At 42.7% G+C, this 10734-nt stretch overlaps 1 protein-coding gene across 1 annotated transcript; it reads left to right on the forward strand.

Moving 5' to 3' along the window:
- The first annotated feature begins 1582 nt into the window (after positions 1-1582).
- On the forward strand, positions 1583-10148 carry LOC102859085 (antigen-presenting glycoprotein CD1d-like). The gene is made up of 6 exons (XM_006895503.1): positions 1583-1643; positions 1968-2261; positions 2655-2930; positions 8556-8834; positions 9905-10007; positions 10130-10148. The coding sequence occupies exons 1-6, from the start codon at positions 1583-1585 to the stop codon at positions 10146-10148; spliced, it is 1032 nt and encodes a 343-aa protein (XP_006895565.1).
- Positions 10149-10734: the final 586 nt, after the last annotated feature.

Raw genomic sequence — 10734 nt, forward strand, 5'->3', positions numbered from 1 at the left:
ACAGCTGACTTCCCCAGTGCAATTCATCTCTTGATTTCTTGGCTGCTGGTACCAAGAGTGTTGATTGTGGAACCAAGCAAATGGAAACTGTTAACAACCTCAATCTCTTCACCATCCATCATGATACTGCCAATTGGCCCAATGGTGAGAATCTTTGTTTTCTTGATGTTGGGCTTCAGTCTATATTGAAAGCTCTAGTCCTTAACTTTCTGCAGCAAGCCCTTCAGGTCCTCTTCTGTTTCAGTAAGCAGGGTTGTGTCATCTGGATGATGCAGGTTGTTGATGAAACTTCCTCCAGTCCTGATGACACATTCCTCCTAGTACAGCCCAGTGTCCTGGATGATCTGTTCTGCATATAGATTGAAAAGGTATGGAGACATAATACATCCCTGGCAGACACTCTTCCCAGTCTGGAACCATGCAGTCTCTCCTTGCTCTGTTCTGATGACTGCCTCTTGGTTCAAGTATAGGTTTCACATAATAAATGTTCTGGCATTCCTATTCTTCTCAAGAGTCCCACAGTTTGTTGTGATCCATACAGTCAAAAGCCTTTGCATAGTTGATGAAACACAGACATTCCTCTGGTACTCTCTGCTTTCAGCCAAGATCCATCTAACATTAGCTATAATATTCCTAGTACCACGGCTTCTTCTAAACCCAGTGTGCACATCTGGCAGTTCTCTGTTGACGTGTTGTTCCAGTCAATTTTGGATAATTTTCAGCAGAATCTTGCTTGTATGTGATATTAATGATGTTGTTCTATAATTTCCACACTCTGTCAAATGACCCTTCTTTGGAATGGGAACAAATATCAATCTCTTCCAGTCAGTTGGCCAAAGCCAAAGAGGAGGAAATAGAGGATTTCTACCAACTTCTGCAGTCAGAAATGGATCGAACATGCAATCAGGATATATTGATAATAATGGGTGATTGGAATGCAAAAGTTGGGAACAGGAAAGAAGGATGAGTAGCTGAAAAACATGGACTTGTTGACAAAAGGTGGAGACAGAATGATAGAATTCTGCACATTCAATGATTTATTCATTGCAAATACCTTTTATAAAAAACCATAAACGCAGGCTATACACATGGGTTTCGCCTGATGGTATGCATTGGAATCAAATTGATTACATCTGTGGAAAGGAATGTGACACTAGAAAACAAAAATATATGAAACAACCAAATTACCTATAATATTGCCATCTAGAGACACCCACTGCTAATCCAGTCATGTTTCCTTTTTTCATTTACATTTTCAACCTGGTTGGAATTGTACTGCAGGTACTATCTTAAGTCTAGCTTTAGAAATTGAAGCAATTGACCTAAATATTTCCCACATGTGACTCCAAATTCTTCACTAAACAGATTTAAAGTTGACATGAGTGGCAGCTTGTGAGCTGTTGTAGGACTCCAGACCATAACTTTAAAAACTAACTGCAAAGTAGAGACCTGTGGGAGGCGCATGTCTCAACGGGGGCGGAAGCGGACACGTAGAAGGCAGCCAGGGTGTAGGTTCTCCGTGTTAATAACTGGGCAAGCCGACTCCATAGGAGCAAGGGTGTCCCACGGAGCTGTAGGCGTCATGGGTTTGCTGCGCTTTCTGCTGCTCTGTGGGCTCCCCCAGGTTTGGGGAAGTGTTGAGGGTGAGTAAAAGGCAAGCGAGCTTGCGCTCTGAGTGTGCGCTCCGCTCGCGGGGGCGGGGGGCGGGGGTGAGCAGGGGCAGTGAGGGGGAGGCTGGATGAAGGAGGTTGACAATGGCGTCCTTTGGAACTGGTGTCCCCTGGGCTTGGAAGCCCGAGCGCGCACAGAGCGGCCAGCCTGGGAATCTGGGAATCTGCAGCCCACACCTTCTGCAGCCTTGGCCTCTGGGAGTGGCTCTGTAACAGACACAGCTACCTTCTCCAACCCATGGGTTTTTGTTTATTCTCCCTTTTCACACACTTTCCCTTCTCCTGTCTGGTTACTATGCTCCGGAAACCTCCACTGGACCCCAGTGCTGACGGGGAACTTCACCTTCCGAGTGCTCCAGATTTCGTCCTTCGCCAACAGCAGCTGGATGCGCACTGACTTTGCCGCGTATCTGGACGACGTGCAAACCCACAGCTGGCACAACGACACCAACGACATCAGAAGCCTGCAGCCCTGGTCCCGCGGTCACTTAAGCCAGCAAGAGTGGGAGAACCTGGTGCTTCTGTTTAAGGTTTATCGGATCAGCGTCAAAAGGGATATAGTGGAATTTGTCAAAATGCTGCGCTTAATCTGTGAGTTGAGGTTGGGATACTGGACAGGTACCCAAGGCGTGAGGGGCGGGGAGGATGGGGGAGGGAGGGCAGAGCAGTCGTTTTGGGAGACAGTGACCTCACTTGTAGCTCCTTTTTCTCTGCGCCTTCTTCTGATTTCCGTATTTGACTGGAGACTTCTCAAAATACTACTTTTCCTGACTGTCCTCAAATCTCCCACTCTTATTTTCCTAAATCCAGTAACAATTATACTCTGTGTTACACATGGGGGCTTATGCATAGAAGTTGACTTGACTACTGTTTTTCCTCCTTTCTTTATGCCTTCTCAATATAACCCTCACGTCAATTTTTTCACCTTGAGTCCTTCTATTCTTTGAAATATTTCTTTGGTATCTGCCCTTTACCTCTCCTCAGACCCCGTTGAGTTCCAGTTAACTGCTGGCTGTGAGGTGCACTCTGGAGGCATTTCAGAACACTTCCTTAATGTAGCATATCAAGGAGACAAAATCATCAGCTTTCAAACGTCTTGGGAGCCTGCTCCAGGGGCCCCATCTTGGGTTCAGACTGCAAGTAAAGTGCTCAACCAGGATGAAGGAACAAAGCAATCCTTGGAGTGGCTCTTCAATGACGTCTGCCCCCAGTTTGTCCGTGGACTCATCCAGGCAGGAAAGTCAGACCTGGAGAAGCAAGGTCAGTCTCCCTCCCTCGCCCTGCCCTATTTGTGGTATTGCTAGGGCTGGCTGTTATCCCCTCTCCACCCACGGATATCCTTCTCCATCCTAGGCCATACATAATCTTTAGTAATGTTTAGCATCAATTTTAATCCTAGAATAAAATGTGACAAATAGTTATAATGGATCAAATGTAGTAATAGTTCTTATGAATATGGACAATGAAGCTTGTTTTGTAAAATCTTTCTACATTGAATTGCAATATTATATATCATTCTAATAACTGAGCAGACACCATTGTTTTACTTTTTCCTGGTGGTCTAGTGGTAAGGAGCTGCCAGCCAAAGTTACATGGTTTGAATCCACCAGGTGCTCCCCAGGAGAATGATGGGCATTAATCTCCATGCTATCTACTGCCTCTGAAAACTGGCTGGGGAGTCAGCTGTGAGTTTGTTCCAACTCTATGGTACATAAAAACAATTGTACTTATTGTTGTAGACAACTCACAGTGATCCTATGAACAAAAGACCTGAATATTTATATAACTTTCATCTTTCTTCAAGTTCATAGAGTTTCCAGAGGCAAGCTATTTTGGGAAGTGGATGCCACTCCTGCTTCCAAGCTTGTTTTAACTGGGGAGCTCCACGAAACACTGTCCACCATGGGTAACCATCATTGCATTTGACACATCATTGTCAACAGTGTTCTGCTTCACGGCAACCATGAGTTACCTCTGTACAGCAAATGGACAAACCAGGGCTATACCACTTAGAAGAATGTTTGACCCAAAACAATTAAAACCAAGTCTGAGAGCTACAGCTTAAAATCACCCACCTTTGGCTTGGTAGCATAACTTTCTATCCACTAGGCCAACAGAGCTCTCTGTCATCGTCGTCCTTATTGTTAGGTGCTGTTGAGTTGTAGACAACTCATAGCGACTCTATGAATGAAAGACCTGAATATTTGTGTAACTTTCATCTTTTCTCCAAGTTCATAGGGTTTCCGAAGGCAAGCTGTTTTGGAAGTGGATGTCACTCCTGCTTCCAAGCCAGGTTTTAATGTTTTAACCAGGCCTGGTTTTTACTTTATTTTTTAATTTTATTTTATTTTATTTTATTATTTTTTTTTTGTCAAACATTCTTCTAAGTGATATAGCCCTGGTCTTTGCATTGCTGTACAGAGGTAACTCGTGGTTGCAGTGATGCTAAACATTGTGACACTAGTGTGTCAAATGTGATAATGCTTACCCATTGTGGACAGTGTTTGGTGGAGCTCCCCAATTAAAACAGGCTTAGAAGCAGGAGTGGCATCCACTTCCGAAATAGCTTGCCTTTGGAAACTCTGTGAACTTGGAGAAAGGATGAAAGTTATATAAGTGTTCAGGTCTTTCGTTCATAGGGTCGCTATGAGTCATCTACTACTTGACAACACTTAACAACAACAACAACAGTTGTTACAGTATAGTCCATTGCGAATTGTGCTGCTAACCCAAAGGCTGTTCTTCTTTGACAGCTCAGATCTCCTCCCCAGAGATTTACAACCTCAGGAATCCAATGGTGGGTCAGCTATGAGCTGGTTCTGACTCACTGGCAATGAGTTGAGTTAAATTGTTGAGTTCAGTTTTTAAAAAAAGCTATTGGTAAAGGCAAACAAATACTAATTTTCACAATTATTGTTGTTGTTCTGTACCATCGAGTCAGAACTAACCCACGGTGGGTTTTCAGAGGCAATTAATCGCACAGAAGGAGATTCCCCATCCTTCTTCCATGGAGCAGCTGGTGGATTTGAACCATGTGCCTTTGGGATTGCAGCTCAGACTCTTACCATTATGCTACCAGAGCTCCCTACCATCATACTGCAGCCAAAACACTAGAAAATGTGACAGCCACTATAACAACATTGGCAGCAGTTTGTGATTTGAAACATTGCTGTAATTGCGTGATAATGTATACTCTGATCAGAAGGTTCACAAAGCAAATTAGCCTTTTTGTTTTAGCCTTGATACATATAAGCTGAGTTTATAACAATTTTACTGTTGCTGTTATAACTAACTACAGGACATTTTCTTTTTAACAAAAAAGAAAGGATTTTATTGAGTGGTTCAGGCATTCTCCTCTGAGATCAGTGATTGCTTATCCTTTCCTCATGGAATATATGGTGCATTCGAACTACATGTCTTTGGAATTGCAGCACAGCTTCTTACCAGTAGGCCACTAGAGCTCCTACAGGGCTTTTTTATAAAATATAAAGAATTTCTACTGAAACACTGTGCAAAAACTTGATAGATAGTCATTGTGGTGTCAATTGGTGTGATCCACCCCTCCCCTAAAATCTCCCCCCCCCCCATTGCCCTCTATTCTGGGATTCTAGGGTAATTTCATTCTGGTTTTTTCACATCAGAGGAAGAGAAAAGCCCAAGAAAAAATAGATAAAGGATGAAGGTACCCAGCCATTCCTGTAGACACTGGTTGACTACATACTAAATCAAACTAAACCAAGCCAAGCCAAACCAAACCAAACCAAACCAAACCAAACTCCTTGCCATCTAGTTTGATTCCAAGCTTCTCTACAATCTCAAAGGCATACAGTTTGAATCCACCAGCTGCTCTGTGGGAGAAAGATGGGCGATCTCCTCTTGTGCGATTTACTGCCTCTGAAAACCTGCTAGAGGGTCAGTTATGGGTTGGCTCTGACTTGACTGCACACAACAACAACAATAGTGACTTTAAAGGAAAGAGTAGAACTCTGTAGAGCTTCCAAGGCTGTAAACATTTACAGAGTTAGGTTACCACATTTTTAGTCGACAGGGAAGCCTTTTGGTTGTTGGTAGCCAAGATAAGCACTTAGTTTACTCAGTCTTTAGTTTTGAGTTGAAACTGACTCATAGTGATCTTCCAGTGGGTTTTTTGTGACTATACATATAATGAAAGATTTCCCATATTTCTTCTGAGAAGCAGCTGGTGGATTCAAACTGCCAGAGAGGTGCCACCTTTGGGTTAACAGTGCTGCTCCCTACAGATTTGACCACCAGAACACCTACTGTTATTGTTGTTGTTGTGTACAGTTGAGTCTGATCTGACCCATAGCTGATACTCCAGCGGGTTTTCAGAGACAATAAATTGCAGAAGAGGAGGTTGTCCATTTCCCGTGAGCAGGTGATGGATTCGTACCATGGGCTTTTGGGATTGAAGCTTATTTGCTCACCAATAGGCCACCAGAACACTTACTGGGTCTGTGAATTCGGTGAAATACACACCAAAGCAAAGGGAAGACATCAAGACATTAAGGAGCTGCACAGAAGATTTCAAAGGGCAGCATGGGAAGACAAAACAAAGTATTCTAATGAAATGTGCAAAGAGCTAGAGTCAGAAAATCAAAAGGGCTGAACTCACTCAGTATTTCTTAAGCTGAAGGAACTGAAGAACAAATTCAAGCTTTGAGTTGCAAAACTTAAGGATGATTTGGGCAGAATAGAAAATGATCCAGGAATCATTAAAGGAAGATGGAAGGAATATACAGAAGCCCTGTACCAAAAAGAATTGACTGACACAGAAGAATTTCCTGAAACAGCTTATGAGCAAGAGCCTCATAAAGTTCAAGCTGCTCTGAAAGAATTAGCAAAAAATAAGGTCCCAGTAATTGACTACATACCAATTGATTTATTTCAACAATCAGATGTTGTCCTGGCTGCATTCACCATGCTGTGTCAAGAAATCTGGAGGAAAACCACTTGGCCAACGCTCTGGAAGAGATCCATATTTGTTCCCATTCCAAAGAAAGGTGATCCAACAGAGTGTAGAAATTATCAAACAATGTATTGGAAGCAGGAGTACCATCCACTTCCTAAATAACACGCCTCTGGAAACTCTGTGAACTTTGAGAAACAATGATAGTTATAGAAAGGCTTCAGGTCTTAGTTCATAGGGTTGCTATGAGTTGTACTTGACTTGATGGCAACCAACAACAACAATAATCATTGATATGTCATGCAAGCAAGATTCTGCTGAAAATCATCCAAAACTGACTGGAACAGCACATCAACAGAGAACTGCCAAATGTGTAGGCTGGATTTAGAAGACATCATGGCACTAGGGATATTACAGCTAATGTTAGATGGATCTTGGCTGAGAGAGCATGAAGTACCAGAGGAATGTCTATCTGTGTTTCATTGACTATTCAAAGGCATTTAACTGTGTGGATCACAACAAACTCTGGCTAACACTGAGAAGAATGGAAATCCTAGAACACTTGATTGTGCTTAAACCTATACTTGGACCAGCAGGCACTCATCAGAACAAAGCAGAGAAACACTGCATAGTTTAAAATCAGGAACAGTGTACACCAAGGATGTGTCCTGTCTCCATACCTTTTCAATCTTTATGCAGAGCAGGTCATCTGGGAGGCTGGGCTCTAGGAGGAGGAGTGTGGCTGGCATCAGGATTAGAGGAAGACTCATCAACAACCTGTGTTATGCAGATCATACAGAAGGTCAAGAATTGTAGTCTTAAATATGGCTTGAAGCTCAACATTAAGAAAACAAAGATTCTCACCACTGATCCAATTGGCAGTAACATAGTAGATGGTGAAGAGATCGAAATTATTAACAGTTTTCATTTGCTTGGCTCCATGATCAACAACACTTTTGGTATCAGGAGCCAGGAAATCAAAAGGTGAACTGCATTTGAAAAATCTGCTGTCAGGGACCTCTCCAGAGTACTGAAGAGCTTAGTCTGGAGACTAAGGTGCACCTGATCCAGGCCATGGTCTTCACAGTTATGTGCTATGCATCAGAAAGTCAGACAATGACTAGGGATGATAGAAGGAGAAATGAGGCCTTTGAGCTGTGGTGGTGGAGAAGAGTACTGAATATACCATGGACTGCTAAGAGAACAAACAAGTTCCTCCTGGAGAGGGTGAAGCCAGGCTGCCTCTTGGAGGCAAGGATTCTGAAGATTCATCTGACTTACTTTGGATATGTTTTAAGGAGGGACCAGTACTTGGAGAGGGACGTCATACTTGAGATGGTGGAGGGACAGTGCAGGAGAGGAAGACCTTCAATGAGATGGATTGATTCAGTGAATAGGGTAATGGGGGTAGGTGTGTCAGAGAAAATAAATTGGCTCAGGATAGAGCAGGGTTCAGAGGTGTTGTACATAGGGTCACTATGAATCACAGGAGACTTTATAGCACATAACAACAACAAAGGCAGTCAGCATTTATGATTGAGAGGGAGGATAAGAAGATATGTAAACAAAGCAACGCTAGAATCATACTACATTTGTTAAAACATTTTGTATTGTAGCTGAACATATTGTATGAATCTACAAGGGTGAAGGAGGGTCTGTGACATGATTCTGGGGTCTCCTAACTGGTTGTAATATAAATATATTTTATGCCTTGTTTTTCAAATGTAAATAATGATTATGACCACTTTCCAAATACTATTCCGAATTGAGGAGGGTGAAGGAGAGGGAGTATCAGGAAATACTTTCCCAGAGAAGTTCACACAAATGGAATGGATTAACATTATGAGAGGCTTCTCTCAAAGTGGAAGTAAGTAAACCTGATAAAAGATGTGAGCTTCTAATGAAGAAAATAGAGTCCACATAATATGACCTTTTCATTTTATCCTTTTTCATTACAGAGAAGCCCGAGGCCTGGCTGTCCCGTGGCCCCTCTCCTGGTCCTGACCGTCTGTTGCTGGTGTGCCATGTCTCAGGATTCTACCCAAAGCCTGTGTGGGTGATGTGGATGCAAGGGGAGCAGGAAGAGCCGGCCACACAGAGAAGTGACGTCCTGCCCAATGCTGATGGTACCTGGTATCTCCAAGTCACCCTCAATGTGGAGATTGGAGAGACTGCTGGCCTGTCTTGCAGAGTGAAGCACAGCAGTCTAGGTGGCCGAGACATTGTCCTCTCCTGGGGTGAGAAAGAACTTGGACAGGCTGGAAATGGGAGGAAGGGGACGGGCATGTCCCTGGTGAAGGAGCAGGAGCTGGGAAAGGGACAGGCTCTCCTGGGATGGAATTTGAGGAACCCAAGATAAAGGAGCTTTGAGGAGAAGGATCTCTACCAGGAAGGATAGAAGAAAGAAATTCCACATACAAGCAACTGGCAAATGAGGACCAGGAATGCAAAAGGATTGTTATAATTTGTTCCTTATATATAAAAAAAACCCAACAAAAACAACCCAAAACAAATCACCAAAAAAAAAAACCCAAACAAACCCCAAAACCAAAATAAAACCAAAAAACCAAAAAATGAGGAGGGACACAGATACCCAGAAGTAGGGATCATCTAAATAATCCCAGCAGAACTTCATCCCCTTGGAGGAAGGGGCCCTAGTTCATTAATGCAGCTGTTAACACAAATCCCATAGAGGGTGACGTTAAAGAACAGACTTTTATTTTCTCATAAATGAGACGACTAGCAGTCTGAATTTAGGGCATTTTGTAGGGGAAGGCTGACTATCTTTTGACTCCACGTCTGTAGCTCCAGCTTCCTAGGGTCTTGGTGATTCCCCTATGACACCCATCTTCCCTTATTTGTGCTTCCTTGTCATTGTCTGACTGGGCAGCTCCTTTTGATTCAGAAGTGATTAGGTGAAGGACACACCCATACACTGATACAGCTTTCTTAACATAACAAAGAAAACACTCTGCAAACAGGAAGACATGCACTAGTAAAGGAGTTAGGATACCAATTCACATTTTTGGAGAACACCATTTAATACATAGCAGAAGGACACTTTAGAAAGATTAACAAATATATTTTAAAAATTGAGAAGAAGGGGGGGGAAAAGCCTTTTCTTTTTATCATGTGCTAATAGACTCTTAAGTGAACTGAATTAGGGAGCACAAACCCTAAGAAAACATGGGGAATATGAGCTTTGGAGGAATGGGAGTGAGGGTTTTAAATGAGGGAGAGGGAGAAAAGGCAGACACTTGAAGTAAGGAGATGCCCAGTGGTGACAGATGTTCTGTGATTTCCACAGATGATAGGAGCCCTGTCTCAGTGGCATTAATCATTTTTGCAGTACTGGTGTCTGCTCTTCTGATCACAAGTCTGCTCTGTTTGATTAGGAAACGTCGACGTTGGTAAGTCTCCTCTATCTACCTTCTCTTCCACGTCTGTTTTTTCCCCCCAAGTCCCTCTACCCACTATCCCATTTCATGTTTCCATTCTCCTTAATGGCCTCTCTCTTTCTATTCTCTCATAGTTCTTATGATGGTGCGTAACTCAGGACCTTAGGCTCCCAAGAAATCAGCTCTTGTCTGCTCAAGAGATGAAGGTAAAAGATGTGGAAAACAGTTAAGGCACTCTAGGCATATCCTGGACAGACTGGGAACAAACGTTTGGCAATATCATCTCAGACAAGAGTCTTTTTTAAATTTTTATTTTTTTTTAATTTTAATGAAAATTTACAGAGACTTAGGGTTTTCATTCATTTATTGTTGCACTTTTCTCCTTGCCCCCCACCCCAATTCACTCCTCTCCTTCAGACAAGAGTTTACAGAATACTCCTGGGTCCCCACAAGAAAAAGACTGATAACCCAATTACAAAATGGGCAAAGACATGGAAAGAATTTTCACAGAGGAAGATATTTGAAAGGCAAACAGACACATGAAGAAATGTCCAAATCACTGGCAATAAGAGAGATGCAAATGAAAAGTACAATGAGGTACCATCTCCTTCCAGTAAGAGAGGTAAAATTTAGCAGGGCAGCAAGTAATAGATGTTGGAGAGGTTGTAGTGAGAAAGGAACTCTTATACATTTTTGGTGGGATTGTAAAATGGTGCAACCATTCTGGAAGGCAGTTTGG

Source organism: Elephantulus edwardii, unplaced genomic scaffold (genome assembly GCF_000299155.1).
Source record: "Elephantulus edwardii isolate Elephantulus edwardi_28Jun2011 unplaced genomic scaffold, EleEdw1.0 scaffold00168, whole genome shotgun sequence".
Lineage (NCBI taxonomy): Eukaryota > Metazoa > Chordata > Mammalia > Macroscelidea > Macroscelididae > Elephantulus > Elephantulus edwardii.